The sequence below is a fragment of the Nicotiana tomentosiformis genome, chromosome 8 (assembly GCF_000390325.3).
Source record: "Nicotiana tomentosiformis chromosome 8, ASM39032v3, whole genome shotgun sequence".
In the NCBI taxonomy this organism is placed as follows: domain Eukaryota; kingdom Viridiplantae; phylum Streptophyta; class Magnoliopsida; order Solanales; family Solanaceae; genus Nicotiana; species Nicotiana tomentosiformis.
This window is the reverse complement of record NC_090819.1, coordinates 39,949,468-39,975,432: the sequence shown is the minus strand read 5'-3', so window position 1 is coordinate 39,975,432 and position 25,965 is coordinate 39,949,468. Positions and strand designations below refer to the sequence as shown.

Here is a 25,965-nt window from a genome sequence, read left to right as displayed (position 1 = left end):
TTGTGTGTGATAACCAAGTTGCCATTCATATTGCATCAAATCCGGTGTTCCATGGGAGAACTAAACACAGTGAGATTGACCGTCACTTTGTCAGAGAAAAGATACTCTCAGGAGATATTGCTACAAAGTTTGTGAAGTCGAATGATCAGCTTGCAGATATTTTCACCAAGTCCCTTACTAGTCCTCGTATTAGTTACATATGTAACAAGCTCGGTACATATGATTTGTATACACCGGCTTGAGGGGGAGTGTTAGATAGTTATGTACATAATATGAATTAGTCCTAGTCCCACATAGAATAGGAGTATGATATGTATTGTATAAATAGGACTCATTGTATTATAATTAAACATAATATCAATAATAGATTTTTCTCCCATGCATTCTCACAGTTCTGCCAGCTCGCAAAGATGTATTCTTCACTCTAACACTTGTCATTTTCCTTCTTATCGTCAAAAGTCAAGTGACTTTCTCTCTTATTCACGGCAAAATGAACAAGAATGGGATATGATTGTTGACCCAGCAATTCTCTGTAGAAGTGCAATATCACTCTCTGGGTACTGCAGTTCCATAACTTTTGTTCTCTTACCATAAAATTCGTCTTTCTGTCATACTCGGAAAGGAAAAGATGGAAGCCAACTTGTTTCAATATGTCAGAGGGGAGTTCATAGTTGCTTCTACCATAGTAGCATGAACCAAAGCAACAGATATTTAATCCACTTTCTATAAAAGGAAAGACGCATGCCAATCGTTAGGAGAAAGAACCATGTAGAGTTATAGACTTGAAATAATTAACAAAATCACTACCTACCTTGTTAACCTATGGCTGGATATGTAAGATGCTAGAGGAGCAGAAAGCTTAAAAGGTGTTTATGTCAACGGCAATAAGAACCAATGTTCCTGAATAGTGTTATGGGACACCTTGAGACCATAATATTGTACATCTTCAGCCGTTAAACCAGATAGGCCTGCTTTTATGAATTGTCTTGGATGATAGAGAAGGAATGAGATTCCTGACTGGGAGGCTTGGAATCTTATACTAATCAAATGCTTCTGAAATTATCCATTTTTAGTAAATGAGTATACTTTGATTTCATAGAAAACCAGAGCTAGAACTTCTTTTCGCCCTTCATTTAGTTCTTCTCCCCATTTTGTAATTGTTGAAGATAGCTCCAATAGCCCAAACATAAGAAGATTGGAATTTAGCAATTCCACATGACAAATTACAGTTCGATCAGCTGGACAGACAGTAAAACATCATAGCTAAAGAGAAGATGATGCCTTCTTCAAGCAAGCTAAAATTATCACTTTGTCCTCATAACACTATAGCTTAAGAATGAAAGTGTAAACAGCACCAAACTGAGTCTACAACAGATGACAAAAACATGATGTCAAAATACCATTTCCCCTGAAGACAACATTAGAATTGGGAGAAGATGCCGTCAAAAGAATATTATAAACAAATAACAGTACGCAAAATTAAGCATCATAGGCTTACACCGCTCTTCACAACTGACTAAAACTAATAAAGACATAAAACTAATTGAGGAAGATCATAAAGAACATACTACAATGCGCAAAGCATGTGGATTATCGTCGCGGTCAATAAGTGCAAGTAGCAGGATATCTGGAGGAAGAAGCTCATGGGTCCAGATGAAAACTGAAAGGTTTCCACATGCTTTTAGCATAAGATCCTGAGGAATGAAAAGAGGAAGACATTAGAAAAAAGCAAAGCAAGGAGGGTGAAAACTTGATAGGTCCAAAGAGTCAATAAGAAAGGAGTATGACAAAACCTGCAAGGGATGTCCACGCTGTAGTTCCAAGTGAATATGATGAAGCAAAACATCTACCATTGTATAAATATTTGCAGTCACCTCTTCAGGAGAAAACTCCCTCAAGACACGTCCCTGTATCCAATTATTAGCAGGAACGTCGTCACGCGAGAAAGATGTATTTTAGTAGGGATATCTCCATATGAGAAAGAAGTCGATGAGATGATCACTACACAAAAGCTTCTAATAACTTCAGGGAAAAAAGGCCGAGTCTTACAAGGTTTGTGCAATTAATATTCTCTGGATGTCCATGCATTAGTATCCACGCACCAGCACAAAGATACTGGCGGTGTTGAGGAAAACTGTGGTTAATATAAGTCATAACATATGTGGGATCAGCCGATGGAGAAAGAAGCTGTGTGCATTGATTGATAACAGTTGTTTCTGCCTGCAGATAAAACATCTTGAAGTCAATTGTATGTTCTCCAGAAAAACAACATGAGCAAACTTATACAGGAAACATCTTGCCAGTGGTTTGCAAAATACCTCAAATTCATGAATATTTGGTCACTTATTTTTCGCTGAACCCTATACTGTTTAATGACAACAAATAAACCTATAGTCTTAATCATACTCTTTTCCTTTCTTGATTCTTGTTTACTTCCGGAGATCACTCATTAGCAATTTGACTCCTCACAAAGCAGCTGGGAATAAATTCAATCATTAAGATTACAGCTTCTGCTTGATAGAACCGATACTAACGACTCAAGTTCAAAATCTGAAACATTTGTGACTAAACAAATTAACCTTTGAATGTTGGGCGCAGAAAATAAAAGTCTGGATACTGAATACTACCACTAAATGCAAATTTGAGCTGCTCTCTATGATTAATATGCAACCAACAACCATAAATTCAACAAGTACTTCACTTCCCATAATAAACGATCATATGGTTGCTTAGAATTTTGCTATTTAAATCTCTACTCATGAACGATGTTGAGGCTGTAAAGGTTTTAATTGGCACTTAATGTGGTAAGTGATTTCCATTTTACACTGTCAAACACATCCAAAATCTAATTGCTTAATTTGTTCAGCTTTAAGTCCTGATAAAAATTATCAGACAGGCTCTTCGATGTATCAAGTAAATATATTAGGGCTTAAGCGAACATTTGGCATTTAAAACTGGCAACTGCATGAGATGCACAGGTAATTCTGACAGAAATAAATTTTAATAAACCTGAGTAAAATAAGTACTTTCGCTTTTTCAAATCATGTGGTGGAGTTTGACTAGGCACCGAATTTAAGAAAGAAAAAAAAGACTTCTAAAACTTGTGGTCTTAAACATGACATAGCATATATGTGTCTAAAAAGCATGCCATTAAGGGTAAATTTGGAATTTTAAAGTTAAATTGTCTCCAAATATGAAAATGTGTCATTCCTTTTGGAAGGACTGATAAGGAAATGGTGACACATAAGATGGAATAGAGGGAGTAATAAACAACTAGTTAGATTAAAGAATGAGCTTCATCATTCTATATCGACTTTCAGAACACGCAAAAGAAATTTGATTAATCTTTTAGCACGCGCAAATTATGTATCTATGATGAGATATTTTGTCTTTTCGGGTCACATTTTCTACTGATGCTTTTAAGACTATCGAGGTGCAGTTTAGAACCCTTCTCTTCTTTTTCTACTTTAATGCAAACTTTTCTTGACTCAGGTTTTCCTTCCATTTCATGAACTCAACATCCATCATGACCTTTTCTACCAAAGTGACATGCGGAAATGTTTGGAGAATAAGTAAACCCATAAATCACAAAGAAACAAGCACCTAAGAGAGAAAACGGTTTAAAGCTTCAGATAATTCGTACGGAGAGGAACCATTTCATGTACCTGCTGCCATGCTTGGATTGCCAAGCCCCTTTTATCCATTCGCCCACTCAAAGCATCGCGTAAAATTGAAGGAAAGTAGCGCAAAGTTTTCTCAGACCAGGTATGCTGGCTAGTTGCTAGAATCTGTTCTAGCATTGTCTGAAGATACAGTAACTGATCAAACTCCCCGATTCCACGAGTTTTGATTATGATTGCAAGAGTAACAATTGTTATTCTATTTAAAGTCTCAGTAAACTCAGTTGGACCCTGCAAATGCATTGAGTAGCTCAGAAAAAGTTATAATTTGAGTTACAGAGCATTCACAAAAGTTCAGCTGGAGAAATATTCCTACCTTCCCTTCCCTCTTCACAGAGAAAAAATCTCTCAACGACAAAATCAGATTCATACATAAATTCTCAGCCAATCTGAAAATGCGATGATCTCCACGTTTCCCCTTCAGTGTAGAAATCATTTTGGTGACATCATACATCAAGGTCTTGCTCTTGCCTTGATACCTAGAAAAAGGAAAAAGTTTATTGACTTTATTTTTTATCAGTTATTTAGAGAATCAAGTTACAGAATCCTAACAATTGAGGAGGTGCAAAAAGATGGTATGCTATCTAAATGTAGAAATGTGAATGTACTATTCTTTAGTAAAAGCAACATTGATCATCAGTCACAGACACAAGTAGAGAATAGATAATAGAGAAGAATCTGATGAATTCCCAAGATGAGTAAACTCACCTGTAGAGTGAAAGGAAACGGTAGTTAAGAATTTCAAACACCAAGATCGTGTTTCCAGGCTTGGTCAATGTGGTGGGATTCCTCGATGTCAGATGCTGCAATAGAAGTTTGCATCAAGAGCAAAACGTAATGAACTCCAGTAGAAAAGTGTGCAAACAAAAACACAAGTTAGACTAACCAAGTCTCCTACCAAGAAAATGAAACTGCCTAGAAAGAAATTCCAGCAGCAGTCCATAATGGGAAGCCACAATTCATCCGAATTAGCAAGAAACTAGAGGAAATTCACTAACATATTACACTGATTTCCCATCAAAAGATGAACAACCCACTGACCAACAGAATACGGAACTTAAGTGCTTCTACAGAAACGTAAGAAGGCAGTAGAATGGCCAACCATAACGTCGCCATTCTGGTACTAAAACTGACTACTATAGTAACTATACAGTTTGCAGAGGGGATAGTGAAAGGAAGTCGCTGCCTATAGGTGAAGGACAAAGCCCGAGGAAGGCCTATGCGACAGTAAGACTGTGTTATGAAGCTACTTAATTATTTAAAAGAAAAATAAAGGCACCTGCATTGAGTCATGTTGGTGTAGGGTGTAGGGTAGGCAATAATACTTACTGAATTGCCTGACCATCTCCTAAAAGCTTAAGCTAGAGAGAGCACTCTTTTATTTACTTAATTATGTCTTCGATAATACTGCTTACCAATATGTCCTATATTTGTGAATCTCTTTTTTCTGTCCACACCTCACAACTGGCCTCTCTCATACCTCTCTCAGTTAACTTTGCCCTTACATAATCCTCCTCTGCTTCCTCTCTTACCTCCCAAGTCTCCTAGTCTTAACCCCTTCCTACAGCAGTACGACGTTGTAGCCCTTCAATATGTTAAAAGTTGCCTGCTACGCACACGACATATTAGTTCCTTTTGTTGAACTGTGAAAAACCCCAACATCCACCCTCCTTCTCGATGAAGTTGAGCAACTACTTCCTTAACTCCATCATAGACATCTTTTACTTATGGCATTATTTCAGAAATGCTTGAAAATACCTCTCGTGCAAAATAGTGGGTTCTCAATCTTTGTAACTTATTTCAGTTTACTTCTCCAGATACATTTTCTTCGAGTATACCAAAATCCTCATATTCCTGGTCGACCCCTTTATCCACCCCACCCTTCTCACCCTCTTTTCTCCCGATTCCTTTAATCCTCCCACACCTTTTTGCTTTCCCTTCTTCTGTAATGCCAATTACCTTAATTTTAGGAGCAATGGCTTAGCACCCATTTTATCATCCTTCTCCACTGACCTTAGCTTCAGATTCTTCATCTTTCAGGATTTCTTCATTCACTCCATTAATGTCTTTGACCTCTGTGAGAAGGCACGGGAGAAAATATGTTATTGATATTGGATGATAAATACAATACAAGAGGTCCCTATTTATAGCTATACACTACAAGGAGATATTACTCCTCTTCCAATGTGGGACAAGACTACACTATACATATCTATAAACTAACACTCCCCCTCAAGCCGGTGCATACACATCATATGTACCGAGCTTGTTACACATGTAACTAATACGAGAACCAGTAAGAGACTTAGTGAAAATATCTGCTGGTTGATCATTCGACTTTACAAACTTTGTAACAATATCTCCTGAAAGTATTTTTTCTCTGACAAAGTGACAGTCGATCTCAATGTGTTTAGTCCTCTCATGGAACACCGGATTTGACGCAATATGAAAAGCAGCTTGGTTATCACATACTAGTTCCATCTTGCTGATTTCTCCGAACTTTAACTCCTTGAGCAACTGCTTGACCCAAACTAACTCACACGTCGCCATAGCCATGGCCCGATATTCGGCTTCGGCGCTAGATCGAGCAACTACATTTTGTTTCTTGCTCTTCCACGAGACCAAATTACTTCCACGAGACCAAATTACCTCCTACTAGAACACAATATCCAGACGTCGAACATCTATCAAAAGGTGATCCTGCCCAATCAGCATCTGTGTACCTAACAATCTGCTCGTGGCCTCGATCCTCGAATAGTAATCCTTTGCCTGGAGCTGACTTTATATACCGAAGAATGCGAACAACTGCATCCCCGTGACTATCACAGGGAGAATCCATAAACTGACATACAACACTCACCGGAAAAGAAATGTCAGGTCTAGTCACTGTGAGGTAATTCAATTTGCCAACCAACCTCCTATATCTCGTAGGGTCTCTAAGAGGCTCCCCTGTCCAGGCAGAAGCTTAGCATTCGGATCCATAGGAGAGTCAATAGGTCTGCAACCCATCATTCCAGTCTCCTCAAGAATATCTAAGGCATACTTCCGCTGTGAAATAACAATACCTGAGCTAGACTGAGCGACCTCAATACCTAGAAAATACTTCAATCTGCCCAGATCCTTAGTCTGGAAGTGCTGAAAGAGATGTTGCTTCAGATTAGTAATACCATCCTGATCATTACCGGTAATAACAATATCATCAACATAAACCACTAGATAAATACACAGATTAGGAGCAGAATGCCGATAAAACAGAGTAATCAGCCTCACTACGAGTCATGCCGAACTCCTGAATAATTGTGCTGAACTTACCAAACCAAGCTCGAGGGGACTGTTTCAAACCATATAGTGACCTGCGCAATCTGCACACACAACCATTAAACTCCCCCTGAGCAACAAAACCAGGTGGTTGCTCCATATAAACTTCTTCCTCAAGATCACCGTGGAGAAAAACATTCTTAATGTCTAACTGATAAAGAGGCCAATGACATACAGCAGCTATGGACAAAAAGTGACGAACAGATGCTACTTTAGCCACGGGAGAGAAAGTATCACTATAATCAAGCCCAAAAATCTGAGTATATCCTTTTGTAACAAGACGAGCCTTAAGCCGATCAACCTGGCCATCCGGGCCGACTTTGACTGCATAAACCCAACGACAACCAACAGTAGACTTACCTGCAGGAAGATGAACAAGCTCCCAAGTGTCACTCGCATGTAAAGCAGACATCTCGTCAATCATAGCATGTCGCCATCCTGGATGAGATAGTGCCTCACCTGTAGACTTAGGGATAGAAACAGTGGACAAAGAAGATATAAAAGCATAATGTGGTGATGACAGACGATGATAACTTAAACCGACATAGTGGGGATTAGGATTAAGTGTGGATCGTACACCTTTGCGGAGTGCAATTGGTTGACTAAGAGGAGACAAGTCCGCAGTAGGTGCAGAATCTGATGCGAGGCGTGAATCACCTGGGCCTGATGCTGGATGTGGACGACGATGATAAGTCAAGAGTGGTGGAGCTGCAGAAGGTTGAACTGGATTATGTGGAGGAACTAGAGCTATAGGTGGTGGAGCTACAACCGGAGCTGTAGGTGGTGGAACTGGAGCTATAGGTGGTAGAGCTACAACTGGAGCTATAGGTGGTGGAACTACAACTGGAGTTGTAGGTGGTGGAGCTGGAGTAACTGAATCTCCAAAAGATGAAACTGGTAGTACCTCAGAAACATCTAAGTGATGACCTGAACCTGTGAAGTATGATTGGGTTTCAAAGAAGGTAACATCAGCGGACATAAGGTACCGCTGGAGGTCAGGAGAGTAGCATCGATACCCCTTTTGTGTTCTCGAGAAACCCAGAAATACGCACTTAAGAGCACGAGGAGCTAACTTATCTGTTCCTGGAGTAAGGTTATGGACAAAACAAGTGCTTCCAAAGATACGGGGTGGAAGAGAGAACAAAGGTAAATGGGGAAACATGACAGAGAATGGAACTTGGTTCTGGATAGCTGAAGATGGCATACGATTAATAAGATAGCAAGATGTAAGAACGGCATCCCCCAAAAACGCAACGGAGCATGAGATTGTATGAGTAGGGTACGAACAGTTTCAATAAGATGTCTATTCTTTCTTTCAGCTACCCCATTTTGTTGACATGTGTACGTACAAGATGTTTGATGAATAATCCCATGAGATTTCATAAACTGCTGAAATGGGGAAAACAAATACTCTCGGGCATTATCACTACGAAATGTGCGAATAGAAACCCCAAATTGATTTTGAATTTCAGCGTGAAAGGTCTGGAAAATAGAAAACAGCTCAGATCGATTTTTTATCAAAAATATCCAAGTGCACCTGGAATAATCATCAATGAAACTGACAAAGTAGCGGAATCCTAAGGTGGAACTGACCCGACTAGGACCCCAAACATCTGAATGGACTAAAGTAAAAGGTGACTCTGCTCGATTATCAAGACGCCGAGGGAAATGGGAGCGGGTATGCTTACCGAGCTGACATGACTCACACTCTAGAGCTGACAAGTGAGATAAACCAGATACCATTTTCTGAAGTTTTGACAAACTGGGATGTCCCAACCGTTTATGTAATAAATCTGGCGAATCAGTAACAGGACAAGTTGTAGAAGGAAGACAAGATGTGAGTCCATGTGATTTAGCAAGGATAAGGTAATAAAGTCCGTTTGATTCACGTCCGGTACCAATGATCCGCCCCGTACTGCGTTCCTGTATAAAAACATGGTCATCAAGAAATAAAACAGCGCATTTAAGTGATTTGGCTAAGCGACTAATAGCTATGAGATTAAAAGGACTATTGGGAACATAAAGGACTGAATCTAAAGGTAAGGAAGGAAGTGGGCTTGCTTGACCTATTGCAGTTGCCATGGTTTGAGACCCATTGGCCATTGTGACTTTTGGAAGAGATTGAGAATACGAAATAGTAGTGAAAAGAGATTTGTTACCAGAAATATGATCTGATGCACCTGAATCAATGACCCAAGACTCAGAGGATGAAGATTAGGAGAAACAAGTCATGCTATTACCTGTTTGAACAACAGAAGCTATCTCAGAAGATGTCTGCTTACATGCTTTATACTGAAGGAACTCAATATACTCTGCTAAAGAAACCATCCGATTATTCAAAGCATCGGTTCCCATGTCGCTACAATTTGTAGTAGTATGGTTAACTTGAAATAGTGGAAATAAGTAACTTCTGTGAGAAAACTGAAGAAATAGCTTGAAAAACACTGTTTACAGCAGGAAAATAGAACATTGTTCTGTGCCCGGAACACTGTTCATGCCGGAAACACTGTAGCTCGCCGGAAAATTCCAAAGTTGTCGGAATTTATTGTAACCAGGATGGATAGACTCGGAATTCCTTTGCGAGCAAGCTGTCCTGAAGAAATATTTTCAAAAAATGGCCAGAAAGGTCACTGTTCACGCCGGAAAAATATAAAAGTGGCCGGAATTTGATTTGAATTAGATGGGTAGGCTCGGAATTTTGAGGAGAGCACACTGTCCTGAAGAAGTTTCGCGAAAAAATGGCCGGAAAGTGGCCGGAACCCTCGCCGGAAAAGTTGTTGCCGGCGCATGGAGGAGCGTGACGGCTTTTCTGCCGGATAAAATTTCAGGGGTTGGTAGTCGGAGGGTGATCTACCTCGTGGTGGTGTTAGTTTTAGCACAACACCGACAGAAAGTGACTTTCACTTAGACAAGCCTTAGGTCACCGGAAAAATTACACGATGACTAAGTTCTTTCTTCCCGGTTAACGCTGGAATTACGCACAGCGATCTTTTCTCACTAATGCTCTGATACCATGTGAGAAGACACGGAAGAAAATATGTTATTGATATTGGATGATAAATACAATACAAGAGGTCCCTATACAGTACAAGGAGATATTACTCCTTTTCCAATGTGGGACAAGACTACACTATACATATCTATAAACTAACAACCTCAACAACAGTCGAAAAATAAGGAATCTCATTTCTAGCCACTTCCTACTGTTTTAACTGTTGATTCCACGCCATCTTTGTCGATTTAATACGAGCTGAAGAATATCACGCTACAACTGTTGGCTGGCGTTGACTACTTTTGTTTGATTTTAACTTGGTCCTGATTTGAGCTATCTTCTATGCTCATTGTTCCTCTAACTATCTCATTTTATTAAGATCAGTACAAAGGCAGGAGGTCTGATGCATTTAACGAGAACTCATAAACTGCTGAAACTGAAAAGATTCCTTGTGCATAATAATTACAAAAAAGGCGACTAAAGACCCCAAATAAATTTGTATTTCTGTACAAAATGTCTGGAAGATGAAAAACAACATAGAACGGCCTTGCATTAATAAAATTCAGTACATGTTAAATATCATCGATAAAGTTAACAAAATAGGTAAAACCAACCCCAAACATTGTTTTTGTTCGAAGAAGTAAGGGATTATCATTAATAAGCATCAAGAAGATGCAGAGCAAAAGATATAAAAATTACAATACTGTTTGATGGTGTCTGCTCATATACAAAAACTAATCTAAAGCTAAGGAGCAGACACAATCCAAAAAGTTCTCATAGATAGATACAGGGGCCTGATTGAGCCAACTAAATACATTCAGTAAGCATCTGCCGTTGAAAGGAACAAGCATGCTTACTAAGTTGTGGGAAATTGGAAATTCACCAAAATGAAAATAGCTAGCCTGATAACCGTCTGATACTCATTGGAGGATACTGGAAATTGAATGGAAAGGGTTCCTAGGGCGCCCACGAAGGTGTGCTTTTTTGCATGGCTAGCGGCAAGGGGAGTGATTTTGACTGCTGAAAATCTCCGAAAGAGGGGAATTACACTTGTTAGTTGGTGCTACATGTGTAAAAGCTCAGGAGAAGAAGTTGATCACCTTATGTTGCATTGCCCTGTGTCCTCAGCTTTGTGGAGGGCAATCCTGAATCTCTTTGGTGTTCAATGGGTGATGCCAAGCACTGTAAAAGAAATGTTATATAGCTGGGGCGGTTTCCGTAGAAGAAGAAAGCAAAAGGCGTGGAAATTCGCTCCGTTAGCTCTCATGTGGGTAGTATGGGGGGAGAGAAATAGGAGAGCTTTTGAGGAGATTCAGTCTCCTTTTTCACATCTTAAGAATAGCCTTTTATCTTTGATCGCTTTTTGGTGCACTCACTTAGCCCCTACTTGTATAGAAGATTGGGCGTCTTTTATAGAGAATCATGTTCTGATGTAAATTCTCTACGTCGTTGGTATACTTTGTGTACACGGGAGTTCTCTCCCTTTTGATTAATACGATTTACCTTATCAAAAAAAAAAAAGAACACTTTGCTCGAAATCTTAAGAGGCAAAAAAAAGATTCTCAACTAATCCCTAAAAAAACACTCAAAAATATATAATTTGGGATATTACATTGTATAAACACTGACATCAAAAGGGGATAATTTAGACTATCCAATAATGTGAATCTGCGACTAATACCAAAGATCTAATCTTGCTTACAGCAATAATAAATTGGTTTGGATTCTCTCTACCTACTAGTAGTACGACAAAGATGGCTAATAGTAATAATAATAACAATAAATAGCTTGTACATTACAAAACAATAACAAAGAGATGATCAAGTCGGATAAGTCTTATGAAATAACTCATAAAATGTGTGTTATGACTAAGAGAAAATTCCAGTTTTATGCTTACTAGGGCCGAGGACAAGCTAATGACATTGCACAGCAGGACAAAAGTTCTGCTACTTGACTGAATAACCACTTAAAGTGCCACACATGTAACATATACATTGCATAAAGGCACACCGAAACAATTCACGATATTATAGCCCCAAAAACAATTCTTATATCTACAAGACAGAGAATGGCTGTTAATGTCAGATGATGCATAGACAATCAAAAATCATTATGAAATTTAAGCTTATTTTGATCTTCTGCAAGTTTCTTATACTAGCATCAACTCTAAAGTGTTTACAACTTGTAAAATACCATCTCTTTCTGTGAAGTGCTTTCATGAAACACCAGCTTAAATTTCAGATAATATTTGGGAAGTAGAAAAATCATTGCAGAATACAACCTGAGTGGCCACCAGTGTTATTAAAAGCCATCCCTTTGTCGCTTAAAGAGATGAAGCGATGCGAAGCAAGGGGTTATCGCTTCATTACTGAAACCATGCGCTTCATAGAACTTTGCACTTCAAACAACGACACGCAAAGTTATCTCTATAAGAAGGGGTATGTTCTTTGAATCTCAACTTTGAGGAGTAAGATTAATACCAATGTTATTGTAAATCAGATACTAAAATTAGTTACTGTAATTGCAGGTTAATCATTATAGTACTGAATTCACAAATGTTTGGTATTCTTTTAATGTCGTAAATTCTGCGCTTCACTTCTCGCTTTTCACTTAAAAGTCCTAGATATCTCGCCAATTTTTTGTGCTTTTCGCTTTTAAAAACACTGCTAGCCATCACCTTTCATAATGGTAAAATACCATCAAGGAATGCTTTGCGCCTATCCAATCATGGTATTTTGTGCCTTGATGAATTTAATATATCCAACTAGTTGAAGGCCTAAAATACAAAGAAACATTGTGTTAGGGCCATGCTACTCATCTGAGATTTTGCTTCAGGCTTTTAATGGAGACACAGTGAGAGGAACAAGCAACAGATTCTTCATAAATACTTGTTCTCAACCTAGAGTGTGATGTCTGAAATCAGAGGACTCTATCCAATTCATAAGTTATATTTGGTGGAGTAACTCAACAATAGCATTTTCCTTTTAGACTGTTACGAAGCAAAATAGTATTGAACCATGATAAAAGTAACTTATGCAGATATTATAGCAAATTTGGCACATAACCAAAAGTGACATTCTCAGGAGGTTTCTTTTGCTTACTGGCTTAACGGAATGAATGTAGTTCTGAAGAAAATGCAGTGACATGCCAGAGAATTAAATACCAAAGAAGGAATATTAGGAGGGAAAAGAGGAGAAGTTACAGTTAAGAGTGAGCGAAACAACGAATGGGGAGAAATGAGCATCAACCTACAGTATGTTTCAACCACAGCAATGCTAGGCACAGCCTGCAATGAAATGATAGAATGATATTAATCATTCACAACTGGTACAATGAACCTTCAAAAGAATAAGGGAACGAGGAAATACTAGCTTGCTCCCAGTGAGACTGGAGTTGGTAATAAAGCTGCAGTAAATGTGAAAGGATAATAACCCTTCCAAATGACATGATCAAAGCAAATAAAACCACAAGAAAGAGTGGACAAGGGAGACCTACAGATCCATTCAATCTTATAGTATTAATCATGAGTACTAAACTTTTTATATATATAGAAGGCATGTAGATGAATTGATCAGTGATCTTGAGATTCTCTTGAGAAAAAAATTCTTTATTCTTTTTACTTTTGGAAAAGACCAACAGGAGGAAACCATAGTAAGTACCTGTCCAGAAAACATTGATTCTTCCATCTGATAAGCCAGTTTCAAGCACAAATTTGTGGAAAATCCTGATAACAATGATATTGGCAGCGGGCTAACTTCACGCATCACCACTAACCTCTCGTTAGACTGCAAAGTTGGTCCAGGTAAAAGCTCAGTAACCCCAGCAGAGGTTAACCAGTGCATTACAGTTTCACAAGCAGGCTGGGCCATTGTGTAGGACACAACCCAAAACATCCCAACCGATCTATCATCCAACTTCATATAATCCATCATGCGTTCTCCTGATTTTATGGAAATGACAAAAAGATGATAATCAAAAGCCATCTCAAAGGAGAAGGGTTTGGATAGGCGAAGTAATACTCCATAGCTAGAAACCGAAGAGATGCCCAGTTCCATCCAAACCTAGTATAAACATAAAGACCTCTCTATGTTCACTAGAAATGGCTGCATGATAGCACAACAGAGAAGAGAGAAGACCCCCCTCTGACTCACATAGATGGAAAAAGGTTTGAGCAATATTAAAATATAAGAACACACGCTCACCATCCACACGACATAGACTAGGACGCATTGAGAGGGCTGCATACCCATTCAACCCAAGTAGGTTCTGCTCAGTTCCTCATGAGTTACCAAACTAAAGCCTACCCAGAGCTCGACTGGACATGGAAAGTATCTTCAGATTGGGTTCAGCAGCTTGATTGCTGCTTGCCCTTGAAAAAGAGGTACTCCATCATTGCACGAGAAACAAATTACACTCTTGGTCTCCTTTATGTGACGTCACTTGACTAGACACTGAGCTTAAGATATTAGTTGGGCTTATATATTGAGTACAAGCGAAGAAAATATCAAATGATGGTTGAAAAGTTAGTTTGATTAATGTAACGGAAAAGTTGATTAATGTAACGGAAAAGGGCCAACTATACCCCTGTACTATTGAAAAACGTTTGAATATATCCTTTGTTGCACTATGTGGCTATTTCGGACCCTACCATTATACTATGGTACAAATATACCCTTATTTTGGACTAAGTGTCACATGGTTGCACTGGATTAAAAAGACACATCCCCATTTTTTAACCCAGTTTACACAAACATTACCCATTACCCAACCCAAAGTCCCCCAAACTTAAGAAAAGCTTCTGAACGAAAAAGAACCCTTATATCAATTGATAAGGAAGAAGAGCATGATCACGATTGCGCCAACCAGTTTCTTCCTATAAATCGAATGCGACGGGTGACTGACCATTGCTGTCCTTTTCCCTAAACTGGAATCTTGTGGCATTGTTGGCAAAATACTTACGGACTACTTCGCCTGCAGCATCAACAGCTTTACCGATAATTTTGGAAAGGTGATTTAGCCCCATGTCGCTCACCATTGTTCTGTTAAAATTTGAATGCAGAGAGAAGTTAAATCAAATAGTTTTGCCTATTTTCTATGATGTTGATCCTTCCAAGTGCAAAAGCAAATTGGGCGCTTCGGTGAAGCTTTGGCTATACACAAGGAACAATTTGGGGTTCAAAGCATTGAGAAATGGACAGCTATAAGGTGGGTGTACTGGTGAAGTAAGAAGGAAGAAAAGGGAGAAGATTTCAAAATCCAAATAGAAAAAGGAATTTGAGATTCCAACAGTAATTTGATATTTTTTCAATCTTCATTTTTTCGCATAATTTGACAAAGGGGGAGAGGTGAAATAATGTTTAAGTGAACTAGGTTTAAAAATGGGGATGGGTCCTTTTAATCACATGCAGCCACATGGCAGTCCCTCCAAAATAAGAGTATATTTGTACCATAGTATAACAGTAGGGACCGAAAATAACCACATAGTGAAACGGAGGGTATATTTAAACCATTTTCAATAGTATACGGTATATGTAGCCAGGTGCCCTAAATTTCTCCTTGTCCCCGAGGTACTGGAAAGGACATATTAAAATGGGTCTATCGTAAGCAGACTTACCTTACTTTTCTGCAAGGGGTTATTACTACATTTGAACTCATCTCCTAGTCACATAGCGACAATTCTTACCATTGCGCTTAGACTCCCCTTCTTAGTTTAAATTAACAAAACGGACACCCTCATCGAAATTCAAGTTTACTTAGTCTAAATTTGAATACTTGAAAATAGCCAGAATTATAAATAATATTGTAAAAAAAATGGTGTCCAATATTTTGGATGTTCCATACCAAAAAAGAGTTATAGAAATTGAGCCAGATACTCTAAAAAACTTCAGATTGCATGCAATAACTCCCAAACATTTTTATGTTTATTGCATAGCAATGAATAACTCATTGTAAGAATATAGGATTCTTAATTTAAGAACAAAGTTGCATATTACCAATTAAAAGCTCGGATTCAGTTGCAACAAAAACCGAAGAGGCTTGTAAGATTAACAAGGGAAGATTCGATTGTATTACTAACAGGGAAAAGGAACTCCTAAGAATTTCTTGTACGAATGTGTGCCTTTAAACTAGTATTGCGGCAAAATTCACTTTGTAGAAGTCAAACTTCAATTATTCGAGCATGAATATTTTTAAAAATTCAATAACTTTCTTCAAAAAAAAGAAATTTTTCATAAAGAATTCATTATTTTTACATATATAACTAAAAGAGCACCAAGAAAGTTCAATGTATGAACAGGGGATACAAGGATGAAAGCTCTGTCCCTATTGAGTATTGTAGGGCGTTAATGTACACACTTTTATCAAGTTTCCAAATGTCAAATTTCACACTAAGAGATCATCATTTCATAGTTTGATGGTAGATGGCCTTATAAAAATTAGGCCAGAATATTATCAACTCAGACCTCCAACACCAGCACTGTGTTGCTTAGCCTTGCACCTAAAGCACAGAAGTTGAAATCATACATGCATATCACTGTGTTAATATCAGTATTAAAAGTCATTGTTTTGTCGCTTAAAACAATGATGCAACAAGAGGTTATCGCTTCATGCAGTCCATAAAAATATGTGCTTCAAACAATGACACCCAAAGTGATCCAAACGAGCAACGGTTGATTATATGAATCTCAACTTTGAGGAGTTAGATTAATATCGACATTATTGTATATTGGATGCTGAATTTAGCTATTTTAGTTGCAATTTGATTACTCCCTGTTGCAATTTATGTGACACACTTTCCTTTTTAGTCTATCTCAGGAAGAATGATACATTTCTACATTTGGAAACAATTTAACTTTATAATTTTTATTTTACCCTTAGTGAGATGAATTATCGTGACACAGATGTCTATGGCTTGTTGTTTTTTTTTTTTGGTCACATACATATTTGTATATTAATAAAAAAATACACAAAGGGTGTGTAGTCCCCCATACTTGCAAGAATTAAAACAAACTCCTAATCCTTAGTCTTCTCGTACGGATTCTAATACATCAAAAATAGATTCAGGTTCTTCTAAGACTTCTTGTTTACACCAAAAATAAAACAGGACAAGACATTTCATTTTCAATTTTTTGATGCTACTGGCCTTGTCCTCAAAACATCTCTGATTTCTTTCTTCCCAAATTGTCCACCAAATGCAAGCAGGGACAATCCTCCATCTCTCTTTCTCGCTAGAAGATATACCCTCATTGTTCCAGCATGCTAGTACCTCAAGTATTCTTCTTGGCATAGTCCACCTGATGCCCCTCAAACTAATGAATATCCTCCATAACTGAGTTGTCCATCTACAATGTAAAAAGAGATGATTTATTGTCTCTGCCTCTTGTCCACATAAGTAACACTTGGAACAAAGTTGATAACCTCTCTTGATAAGGTTATCCTGAGTCAACACTACTTCTTTTGCCAATAACCATGTAAAGCAAGCAATTTTGTATGAAATCTTAACTCTCCATATCATCTTTCATGGCCAACATCCAATATGATTGTTTGAAAAATTGAACTCCTTGTAGGCAGATTTAACTTTCCTTGCTTATGCCCTTGCCATATCATGCAGTCTTTTCTAGTTGAAGTCCCTTTAAACTGCTCTAGAGTATTATAGAACTGTGTTACTCTGCCAATCTCCCAATCATTCAGAAGCCTTCTGAATGTTAGATTCCAGCCTTGGTTTGCCCATACCTCTCCAACTGCTTGCTGTTGATTTAGGGAGTGAATGTCGGGAAAAAGTTGTTTCAAAGCTCCTTGACCTATAATTGTCTTCCCAGAAGGATATCTTCATTAAATCCCTAACTCTGACTTTAGACTTGGTCATCATTTTAGGCCACAAATTTCTAATAGATTTCCAGAGACTGATCCCATATAGACTATTAACCACTTTGGTTGTCCATTCTTCTTCCATCTCATAATTTTCTTTAATCACAAGTTTCCATTAGGTTGATCTTCTGCTGCAAATCTCCATAGCCATATCATCATCAAGCTTTGGCTCTGGACTTTCAAATTCTTGATCCCAAGACCCCCTTCCTTTTTGCTAGCTAAAAGAGACACCCATTTAACCAAATGAATTTTTTTATTGTCACTATTACCTTGCCATAAGAAGTTTCTTCGTAATGCATCTATCCTTTTCAATACATTTGCTGGAATGGGAAAGAGAGACATCATATAAGTAGGCATTGCATCAAACACAGAATTAATAAGAATCAATCTACCCCCCAAGGACAGGTACTGATTTTTCCAATTTGTTAGCTTCTTCTCACATTTTTCTAACACCCCATTCCATATCCCTTTTGACTTACTCTTGGCCCCTAAAGGCATCCCCAAATAAACTATTGGCAACTCCCAAATCCGTCCTCCAAGAATTCCAGCTAAGCTATGAATTTCTTCCACCTCATTAACTGGATGTATAAAACTTTTGTTCCAGTTAATGTGCAATCCAGATGTGGCTTCAAAGAGAATGAAGATCACCCTCAGCATCATCAGTTGGTTCTTATCAGCTTCACAAAAGACCAATGTATCATCTGCATATTGAAGATGAGATATCACCAAATTGCTACCAACCCTGGAACTCACTTTGAAACCCCTAATCCAGTTGTTGATTTGAGTTGTCTGTATCATATGATTTAGACCTTCTGTGGCAATGATAAAGAGGAAGGGGGACAAAGGATCCCCTTGTCTCAAACCTCTTTGAGAAGAAAAGAATCCAGCTGGAGAACCATTCACTAGTATTGAAAATTTGACCGTGCTGATACAAAATTTGACCCAAGTAATCCATCTCTCTCCAAAGCCCATTTTCATGAGAGTTCCTAGAAGGAAATTTCAATTTAAATGATCATATGCCTTCTCAACATCTTATTTGCATAATATCCCAGGTTCTTTGCTTTTGGTTCTTATATCTACACATTCATTTGCTATTAAAATAGTATCCATAATTTGCATGCCTCATATGAGGGCCATTTGTTGTGTATCCACCAGTTTATTCACCACTTTCTTAAGTCTCTCTGATAACAGCTTTGAGATAATTTTGTAGACGCTACCAATAAGACTGAAAGGCCTGAAGTCTCTCAATTCCTAAGCTCCAACCTTCTTAGGTATCAATGCTACAAAGGTAGCATTGAAGCTTTCTTCAAATATTCCTTGAGCATGGAAATTTTGAACAGCAACTACCACTTCATTGTGAATCACTTCCATGCACATGCCTCAACACTTTCCCATATCTCCTGTTCTCCAAAAGGACTTTGCAGCATTTGATTCTCATTCTCCTCTGGGTAATCATAGGGCAATCCCTAAGATTACCTTGTGGTCTCCACACCTCTGATTTTGTATATAACTTCAGGTAGAATGTGACTATTTCTCTTTTGATGTCTACAATGTTCTCCACAGCTACTCCTTCAACTATCAACAGGTCAATATTATTATATCTTCTATGAGCATTTGCAGTTCTGTGGAAGAATTTTGTGTTCCTGACTTCATGTCACCTTGTTTCAACCAAAGAGCCCTGGATCTTTGTCTCCAAGCCACCTCCTCTTGTTTAGCAATCTCCTCAAATTCCATTGACAAGGTTGAGTATGAAACTCAGTGCACATGAGCATGATTAGTTGTCAAAGAGTAAGCCGTGGAGCATAAAGATTGTCATATACCATGATAAAAATAGATGAACTATAAAGGAAGTTTGAGTACTTAAAAAAGACATCACTTTCACTAAGAATAGTAATCAGCTTGTAAGGTTTTGTTAACATACGTTATGTTCGATAAAGCATATATTTGAGGAAGATGAGCAATATGTTATGAGATGATATAGTATGTGAATAAAATATTTTTCAAAACATTTAAGCCAACAAGCATGAAAAATTTGGAAAATTGTGACGACCCGAGCGGTCGTTTTGAGCATTTGCATTCCGTTCAGTGGTTTGAGGTCTTGAGTAGCTTCATATGAGATATTATGATTTGCGTGTATGGTCGATTTTGATTTTCGAGTGGTTCGAGATTGATTTGGAGAAATGATTTTTAATTTGAAAGCTTTAAGTTGGAAGAGTTACCAAGTTTGACTTTTGTGTATTTGACCTCGGATCAGGATTTTGATGGCTCTGTTAGGTCCGGATGGTGATTTTGGACATGGGTGTGCCCGGATTGGTAATTGGATGTTTCTAGAAGGCTTTGGCTCTAATTGGCGAAAGTTAGTAATTTGAAGGTTTGGAAAATTCATGGGTTTGACCGGAAGTTTACTTCGATGTTTATCGGGTTCGGACTGTTGTTCCAGGAGTTGGAATAGGTTCGTTATGTCATTTGGAACTTGTGTGCAAAATTTGAGGTGATTGAATTTGAAAATTTGAAATAGTTCACTAAGCTTGAATTGAGGTGCAATTCGTGGTTCTGATGTTATATTGTGGGATTTGAGGCCTCGAGTAGGTCCGCGCTATGTTTTGGGACTTATTGGCATGTTCGGACGGGGTCCCGAGGGGCTCGGGTGTGTTATAGATTGATTTGGACCATTTCGAAGTTTGCATGAGAAGTTGGTTTCTGGTGCTCCAGTTGAGCTTCGCAATCACGAGAGCAGAGTCGCGATCGCATTGAGTATTTGGTCAGTTGGGTTGGTAGTTCATCGCGTTCGCGTAGAAGCAATAGCGTTCGCGAATAAGGAAACTGGACTGGAGGAGATTGTTCTTCGCGTTCGCGTGAAGTCAATCGCGTTCGCGAATAAGGAAACTGGGAGCTGGTGGTGTTGCTTTCGCGTTTGCGAGGTCTATATCGCGATCGCGGAGCGTCGACTTAGTTGTGCATCGTGATCGCGAGCCTGGGGCCGCAAACGCATAGTGCAAGCTTCGCCATGTGGGTCCCGCGATCGCGAAGGGTACACCTGAGGCAGAGGTATTAGTATTTTCGGACTTTTACTCATTTTTATCACATTTTGAGATTGGGAGCTCGGATTTGGGCGATTCTTGAGGCGATTTTCACAATTTGGATTGGGGTAAGTATTTTTTACTCAGATTTGATTATTTTACATGATTCTATCTTTCATTGTGGCATTTCAGAGATGAATCTAAAAGAGAATTTGGGAGTTTTTGTCTAAACTTTTCTAAAGAGAATAATTGAGTTTTGAATATCGATTCGGAGTCGGAATTGGATGAAACTAGTATGGATGGACTCGTATTCGAATGGGTTGTCGGAAATTTTGAGTTTTGTCGAGTTCCGGGGTGCGGGCCCGTGTTGACTTTGAGTATTTGATTAAAGATTCGACTTTTATCGTTTGGGTTTGTTTCCTATGGCATTATTTGATGTTTTTGAGTTGCTTTTGGCTAGTTTCGAGCCGTTCGCAGGTCAGATTTGTGCGGAATGGAGCTTCTAGAGTATTGTTTTGGCTTGTTTGAGGTAAGTAACATATCTAAACTTGGATTTGAGGGTAATTATCCCCAAGAACTATGATATTTGAAATGTGTTGGGGGTGACGCACGTGCTAGGTGACGGGCGTGTGTGCGTGCACCAGGATATTCATGATCCGGGTAGACTTTAGACTGTTATGGGACTTGTTTTGCTATCATACCTCGTTATATCCGTTTTTTCTCTACTTGTATGATTATTTGAGTTATGATTCATGTTAGAAATCATGTCTAGGCTATGTGCTTATTTGTTTGAGACATGATAGGGCTATTCTTGCTGTTTTTGAGTTGTTTGCCTTAATTGTACATGATACTATATCTGTGTATGCTATCTCTATCTCAGTGCATGTTGTTGATGCCACATGTGTAATACTGTTGAATTGAGTATTGTGATGTCTCACAGGTTGTTGATGCCTCATATACTGTTGAACTGAGTACTGTGAGATGGGGTTAACTGAGACTTGAGCGATTGATGACCGAAGTGAGCTATAGAGCCATATTGTGATTTATATTTAGATTGAGTTGCATGCCGCAACGGTTTGATACAGTGTTTTGGATAGCGTGCGGCGACAAATAGCGACGAGGGCCCGCTTCACTATGGCGAGAAGCGAAGCGCTCGCCTTTTTTATGTGAAGCGACAATTTATACAAAAATAAAATATTAAATTTGCATATATATATACAAAACTAAAAGCTTAATAGCAATAATATATTAATAAATATATCAATTCAAAAATTAAAACTCAATAGATAGTCATAGTTGATTCATAAACTAAAACAAGCAACATCTATTCTTCTTCAAGATTTTCAAATTCTTGAACTTCAAAAATGTTAGCATTATATTGGCTATTATCTTTTTCATCCTCGGAGTCTTCATCAATTAGGGACCGACTTGAACTTGTAACTACTCTATTTCCCTTGTTATTTGAACTTGAAGAACTCCCTTTAAGACCATAGATATTCTCCTCAACTCCAGCCGCTATAGAAACAGTCTAAGTTGCTCGGACTCGGGTGCGGGTGTCCGATACGGGTGCGGATCTAGAGGTCAGATCCTTCATGATCTAAATTTAAAGATTCGGGGGTACGGATCCAGGTACGGATACGGGTGCAGGGATTCGGCTAAAAATAATTCAATTATTTAAAAATAGAGTTATAAAAATATGTCTAAATTATGAGACATTATGTGAAAAACTTACAAGGTATTCCGAGAAGAAGAAAATATTGAACAAGAGTAGAATTTTAGAAGGAGATAAAAGGAAAAGGACTGACATAGAAATTTATATATACAAGGTATTCCATTTTCTTCCATATCACCCTAGCTTTTGATTTGTTTTCAAAAATCATTGTATCTGTCCCAAATTTCTCCGTTGATTTTGGTCAAAGTACCCAAAATCGGTTGACCAGATCCAACACGGATCCCACACCCATACCCACACCCACGTCGTGTCGACACGGGTGCGGCACTGAAAGTGAAGAGTCCGAGCAACTTAGAAAACAGTACCCTAATCGAGATCATCTCCTACATACACTTGTTCATCTTCATGATTTGTGGGGCTCCAGTTAACCATATTCATTTGCCTCGTCAATGTTATCCAACAAAATTGGATCAATGGTATCGCGAGCGTCATAACGACGCTTCAATGTTCTATTGTATTTAATATACACTAGATCATTGAGACGCGATAACTCAAGTCTATTCCTTTTCTTGGAGTGAATTTGCGCATAAGTTGTAGAGATTAATTAATAGATGCCACTAATAATACAATATAGAATATATTATTATAATAAATTTGCTTCTTACATGCTCAAATACGTTCCAATTTTGCACTAGAAGTTAAGCTTAGTACTTTGACGGCAAACTTTTGCAAGTTTGGAGTTTGAGGACCAAATTGCATCCACCATTCAACTATAGAAAAATATTTTAAAAGTTAATAAGTATAAATAAATCAAATAAATTAAATTAAAACTATAAGGATATCTATATTAAAGTTAGTTACCTTGCAACCTTATGTCTCTGGCTCTAATAGTCGTCTGTAAACCAAATAGGCCATCTGCTTGTGTGTACTTACCAAACTCCTCCCCTATTTGATCTACAATCGTTGCATCGGGGACCAACTTCTCAAGACATTTATGGTATCCAACTCACACCTCTGAATCTAAAGTGCCATCTCTATTATTCTTGTAAAACAATCCCGGGTTCAAAATATGGCCTGTTGCACGCCAAGGTCGATGGAATTGATCCGACCACCTTCTATCAATAATCTCAAAAACTTTCTCATACTTCCTCATATCACGCTTAAATAACGCTTCAATAGTTCCTTTGGCTCTATCCATAGCTTCATAAAGATAGCCCATTGGTGGTTTTCTCTCCCCATCCACCATACGAAGTACCCTAATCAAAGGACCACCAACTTTAAGAGCCTGAACGACGTTATTCCAAAATGGAGAAATAAAAATTTTGGCAGTTTCTTTCCCTTCAGCTTCCTTTGCATATCTATTTTCTTTCCATTCATTTGAAAGAACTAGATTTCTCAAGTTTTTCTTTTGCAAGTAAAAACTATGCAAAGTCAAGAAAGCCGTTCCAAATCTAGTCTTGGCCGGTCTCACCAAATTTCTTTCATTTGTAAATTTCCTCATCAAATTCAACAACAATGGCCTCTAACTGATGTAAGAATATATCTTGACTGCCTAAGTGAAAACTGTAAGAGTAACAATAACAATTTTATAGTTAATACTTAATAGGACATAAGTATAAATAAAGTTAAAGCTTTAAAGATAACTATATTAAAGTTACCTGAAGCATATGGGTTCCCTTGAATATGTCACCAAATATCAAATTGATACAATGGGCAGCACATGGAGTCCAACAAATATGTGGATGCACACCTTTGCATCATCTTACCCGCACTAACATTCTTACTAGCGTTATCGGTAACAACTTGTACAACATTTTCCTTTCCAATTTTCTCAATAGTCTTTGCAAACAAGTTGTACATTTTGGTTGTGTCCGTAGAAGAGTTGCTAGCATCGTAAGATTCAAGAAAAATACTACCTCTTGGAGAATTCACCAGCACATATATGACCATTTTTTCATTCCGTGTTGTCCATTTATCCATCATAATGGAACATCAAAACTTGTTCCATTCCACTCTATGCTCCTCAACAATTTTGCCTATCTTCTTCACCTCTTTTTTAAGATGAGTTACTCTAACTTCATGATAGCTAGAAGGCTTCATTCCTGGGTCATATCAAAAGTTTTGTAGTTAACGCAATTGAAAGGGAGCCATGCATCGTACATCCATGTTGCAAAGGCACTTACGGCGCGTATCCCTCAAAATCTTCTTGGCTTCTAAACCTGAACCAGAATCACCTTTTCAATTTTCTTGTTGTTTTGCCGAGAAATAAAGATTGATAGGACCTTTTGTCACCGTACGCGTGGATGACCCACTAAAACTATTTCAAGATATTTTTTGAGTTTGGGGAGGAGGTCCCATTTCATCATCTTCATCAATAAGATTCATCGATGGTTCATAACTCATTTGAGTTCTTGTCACATTTTTCTTCTCAACAAATGCTTTTACTTCCTCCCTAACCTCAGGCGGACAAAGTGGACATTGTACTACATTTTTAAATCCACCAATCAAATGTTGTTTGTGACGAGTTATTCCATCATGGTATATTTTTCATAAAACACACATTTAATTGTGGATCTTGATGAACCTTGTATAGCATAATTCCAAGCTATATCATTTCTTTTATTACCATCGGATGACGTCATTTCAATACTGTTTTATAGGAAAAAATTATCAAGTCAATATGCAATTAATTCTACTCTATAACTAAAAAAGGAGGAAATTTCAGGTTTGAAATAAAGTTCTCTGCCTCTGCCCAACAGTGAAGCTATGAAGGAACTGAAAAACAAAAAACAGAGCAAAAAGAGAAAGAAGAAGAGAGAAGAACTGAAGAAAAAAAAGGAAGACAGAAGTCAGAACGGAGGAAAAATAGAGTGTTGCTCGATCAAAAAGAAAGCAAAGAAAAAAAGAAGAGAAGAAGAAGAAAATGGAAGAAAAAACAGAGCAAAAACAGACTCTCTATTCTGTTGAGTCTGCATTGTTGCTTGATGCCTCGATCAAAAACAGAGCCAAAAAAATAAAAAGAAGAGAAGAAGAAGAAGAAAAAGAAGAAGAAGAAAAAGGAAGAAAAAAAGAAAGGAGAAAGAAGAAAGATGAAAGAACACTGAAGAAAGATGAAAGAAGAAGAAAGAAAAAAGAAAAAAAAAGCAGAAACTCGAAGAAGAAGAGAAGCATACCTGATTGGGTCGACTTGGATGAAGAAGAAAATGGCAGAAACTCGAGATGTGGCTAGGTCGACCACTGTGGTTGTGGCTATTTGACCAAGGAGAAAGAAATCGTTGTAGCTGCTCTGCTGTTTGAAGCTTGAAGAAGAAAGAAATGTATGAAAGCCCTAATCGCGGGTCTTTTTCTTTAATCCCATGCGCTTTTTCTTTTTTTTTAAAAGCGACGTTAAATCCGCATCTCGCTACACTGTCGCCT

The 25,965-nt window shown here is 38.1% G+C and overlaps 1 protein-coding gene and 2 long non-coding RNA genes across 5 annotated transcripts in view; 1 reads left to right on the top strand and 2 right to left on the bottom strand.

Annotated features, from left to right (window-relative positions):
- LOC104101837 (mediator of RNA polymerase II transcription subunit 23) overlaps window positions 1-25,965 on the bottom strand; it is a 65,657-nt gene that overhangs the window by 20,102 nt on the left and 19,590 nt on the right. For 2 of the 3 annotated variants that reach the window (XM_070182259.1, XM_070182257.1), the window contains exons 8-15: window positions 13,650-13,930; window positions 13,193-13,276; window positions 4,389-4,483; window positions 3,997-4,159; window positions 3,666-3,911; window positions 2,050-2,220; window positions 1,794-1,907; window positions 1,569-1,694 (exon numbers count right to left, since the gene is read on the bottom strand). In XM_070182259.1, coding sequence (XP_070038360.1) covers window positions 1,569-1,694; window positions 1,794-1,907; window positions 2,050-2,220; window positions 3,666-3,911; window positions 3,997-4,159; window positions 4,389-4,483; window positions 13,193-13,276; window positions 13,650-13,930 — 1,280 coding nt within the window. The remainder of the gene's footprint in view (window positions 1-1,568; window positions 1,695-1,793; window positions 1,908-2,049; window positions 2,221-3,665; window positions 3,912-3,996; window positions 4,160-4,388; window positions 4,484-13,192; window positions 13,277-13,649; window positions 13,931-25,965) is intronic. The other variant, XM_070182258.1, reaches the window with a different exon arrangement.
- On the top strand, window positions 3,073-3,916 carry LOC138896849 (uncharacterized). Its single transcript, XR_011410286.1, has 2 exons — window positions 3,073-3,183; window positions 3,648-3,916. It is a non-coding gene; the product is annotated as an uncharacterized lncRNA (long non-coding RNA).
- On the bottom strand, window positions 5,400-13,186 carry LOC138896850 (uncharacterized). Its single transcript, XR_011410287.1, has 2 exons — window positions 10,154-13,186; window positions 5,400-5,753 (listed from the first exon to the last, which is right to left on the bottom strand). It is a non-coding gene; the product is annotated as an uncharacterized lncRNA (long non-coding RNA).